A 3,539-nucleotide genomic window follows, 5' to 3' on the forward strand; every position below is an offset into this window, starting at 1 on the left:
TGGTATGTCATGTAAACCACAAGTGCTCATCTCTTTTTATTTTGAAAGTTTTTGCTAAGTGATGTGAAACAGAGCGTAATGAACGACCTACTCCCACACTTAGAATGCGACACTGTCCTCAGTGTTAAGCTAATAAAACATAAAGCAAGAAAAATAGTAATAGCAAAAACACTTCCCTGAAAAATGTCGTTGGCCATGTAACACAAGGGGCAGGTGACAGCCTGAATGATAAGACGCCCAACAATACGCGCGCGCTCTCCTCCTCAATCATCGATTTACTCAGATTCTGTAAAAATTTTCACCCACAAAAATTCACCGAGATTAAATAAAGAAGAACTAAAAATAAATTAAACAATAAAAACAAAACAAAACGAAATAAAAAATAAAATAAAAAAAAACAAAAGGAAAAAAAAACTGGGTTGCCTCCCAGCAAGCGCTAAATTTATAGTCTATAGCCCGACTGTGCTTCCCTTTCAATTTTAAGGTGGATCATTTGATGTCGTGGATCTATATCCTTCGTCACTACGATTTCTGCCTATGCTGTCATCCACCATCATTATGGGTCCAAGTCCTTTTATATCATCGATGCTCCACCCCATTGTCCGAATATAATCGCGTAAGAGCCTAGCAAGCTTTGATTCTTCCCTACCTGTCAAATAAGATGACACAATTACAGGTATACTTGAATCTTCCAACGTCACATATTTTAAATAAGAGGGCAAAGATTTATATTCAAGTCCAGAAGGCTCTTCGACAGAAAATTTTGGATTTTGCGAGATTGCAGTTAATTCTTTCGACTTCAAAGAGGACAATTTCACTTCATTTCGTACCTCAACATTGCTACCTACACATGTACCACGAGCATCAACATTCAGACAAAAATCATTGACTTTAGGATAAGAAGAATCACTTATAAACATATTAAACACCACTTGCTTCTCATTCAATCGAAGTATTAATTCCCCCTTCTGAACATCAATTAATGCTCTACTGGTTGCCAAGAATGGACGTCCTAATATCAAAGGAGTTTCACGATCATCATCCATATCAAGTACCACAAAGCCCACAGGAAAGATAAATTCATCAACTTTAAGCAAAACATTCTCCACTATTCCCTTAGGATGTTTAATTGATCTATCAGCAAGCTTGAGGGACATAGTGGTAGGTTCCATTACTCCTATACCCAATTTTTTTGCAAGTGAATATGGCATTAAATTGATACTAGCACCTAGATCACATAAAACCTTATCAAATGACATACTACCGATAGCACAAGGTATAAAAAAACTCCCTGGATCTTGAAGTTTTGGTGGGAGCTTGTTTAGAAGTACTGTCGAATATTCCTCATTCAAATTCACGGTACCCAAATTGGTCAACTTCCACTTATTTGCTAGAATTTCTTTCAAGAACTTAGCATAACTCGGTATTTGAGCTAGGGCATCTGCAAAAGGGATGTTAACATGGAGTTTCTTGAAAATTTCAAGAAATTTTTTAAATTGATGATCAAAATTTAATTGTCTAGCTCTTTTGGGAAAAGGAAGACTAGAAATATCAACATTAGAATTTAAGTCATCTTCCTTACCTTTCTTACCTTTGCGTGGAGAGAGAATGACTTGTTCTGGTGTGTGCTCTACCTTGACTTCTATCTCCTCTGTCTTGACTGTCATAGCTTGTTGCACAAAGATGGCATTCACTTCCTTAGGATTCTTCACTGTGTCACTAGGTAGTGAGCCTGGAGCCCGGGAAGATAACTGGTTCGCCAATTGTCCCAACTGAGTTTCAACCCTTTGCATCATGGCATCATGGTTCTGCCATCTCATCTCGTTTCCAGCTATGTATTTTGCAAGCATATCTTCAAGATTTGACTTGTTCTAAGATGTGTTGAAACCCGACGGCATAGAAGGTCCAGCACCTTGTGGAGGTCTAACTGTTTGCTGCGGAGGCCTTTGCTGTGCAGGCCGCTGAGGTAGATTAAAACATTGAAGCTCGACAGAATTTTCAGCCTGTTTCCACCCAAAATTTGGGTGACTTCTCCAACCCGGATTGTATGAGAAACTGTACGGATTAAACTGTTGTCTCCCTTGGTTCCCCACATAATTCACCGAATCTCCTTCAAAAACTGGCATCCCATCAAAAAATGCATCTGACATGAATGGAATGCCACTTGATGGTCCTCCAACTGCCTCAGTGCTTCCTTGGACTTGATTCACTTTTTTTACTGGTGCCGGTTTATTAGCTTGCAGTTGGGACACTTGATGGTTCAGTCCATCGAGTTTTGCTGTAATTGCTATTAGAGCATCCATCTCAAGGAATCCAACTTTCCTTTCTCTCCTGTTGTCTTGCCAACCAACATTGCTTTCAGCCATATTTGATATGATTTCAAGTGCTGCTGTAGGAGTCTTTCTATAGAGGCTGCCATTGGCAGCTGCATCAAGCATAGAACGAATAGATGAATCAACTCCATAGTAGAAAGTTTCTACTTTTTGGCCCACTGATAACCCATGCACCGTACATACTCTCAGCATCTTTTTAAATCTTGTCCATGCGGCATTCAAAGATTCCCCATCCTTTTGCATGAAAGACATGATTTCATTCCGCAACTGTGTAACTTTGGTTGGTGGGAAATACTTGTGCATGAACACTTCAACCAGACCATCCCAGGTAGTAATCGATCCCTCTCGCAAATCTCGAAGCCACTCAATCGCTTCTCCTTATAGAGAAAACGGAAAGAGCCTCAATCGAACAGCATCAGCAGTCACTCCATTAAATTTGAAGGTGTCACAGATTGACAAGAATTTCTCCAGATGAGCATTCGGATCCTCAGAAGGCGTGCCTCTAAATCTGACTTGCATCTGAATCATCTGGATGATGGCTGGTTTAAGTTCAAAAGTATTCGCCTGAACTGCAGGGCGAACAATGCTGGATCCATATCCTCCAACTAACGATCGATGAAGATCCATCAGAGTGCGGTTATTCTCTTCTTTAGCCATATCTTCAAGCTCCTCTTCAGATTCAAAATTTAGAGACAAGTTATGCTGCCTTCGATCTCTACGTATATGACGAAGAGTGCTTTCAATCTCTAGATCAAGTGGTATGAGGTTTTCAGAATCTCGAGCACGACTCATATAACATGAGATATACTCCTGAAAAAAAAAATAAAGCGCACAAATCAACCACTTGAATAAAAATTAAACAAAATAAAATAAAAATCTAGTCTCAAATAAATAATCAATCCTAATATTAAACAAATAGTCACCGGCAACGGCGCCAAAAACTTGACCGATTATTTCGGTATTAAAAATAATTACTGGCAAGTGTACCAGGTCAAATTATAATATAGTTGGACAGAGTCCAAGTCGATCCCACAGAGACTAATGTTTAAATACTAAGATATAGACTATTCAAATTAATCTAGGCTAAATAAAATGAAGGATTTTTCTGAACTATTAAACTAATTAAATTAAAATAAATTATTCTAAAACAAAAACTTAAATTAAATTAAAAGAGCAGAAAAGCTTTAAGACTGATTCAAATTTTAG

General features: G+C 38.3%; 1 protein-coding gene across 1 annotated transcript; it reads right to left on the bottom strand.

Annotated features, from left to right (window-relative positions):
- Positions 1-479: 479 nt before the first annotated feature.
- LOC140888229 (uncharacterized) lies at positions 480-1,850 on the bottom strand. The gene has a single exon (XM_073295921.1). The coding sequence runs from the start codon at positions 1,848-1,850 to the stop codon at positions 480-482; it is 1,371 nt and encodes a 456-aa protein (XP_073152022.1).
- Positions 1,851-3,539: the final 1,689 nt, after the last annotated feature.

The sequence above is a fragment of the Henckelia pumila genome, chromosome 3 (assembly GCF_033568475.1).
Source record: "Henckelia pumila isolate YLH828 chromosome 3, ASM3356847v2, whole genome shotgun sequence".
Classification (NCBI taxonomy): Eukaryota; Viridiplantae; Streptophyta; class Magnoliopsida; order Lamiales; family Gesneriaceae; genus Henckelia; species Henckelia pumila.

Bases quoted from the DNA above. Each gene is read 5' to 3' on its own strand.
- LOC140888229 (XM_073295921.1), bottom strand. From the start codon at position 1,850: ATGCTTGCAAAATACATAGCTGGAAACGAGATGAGATGGCAGAACCAT.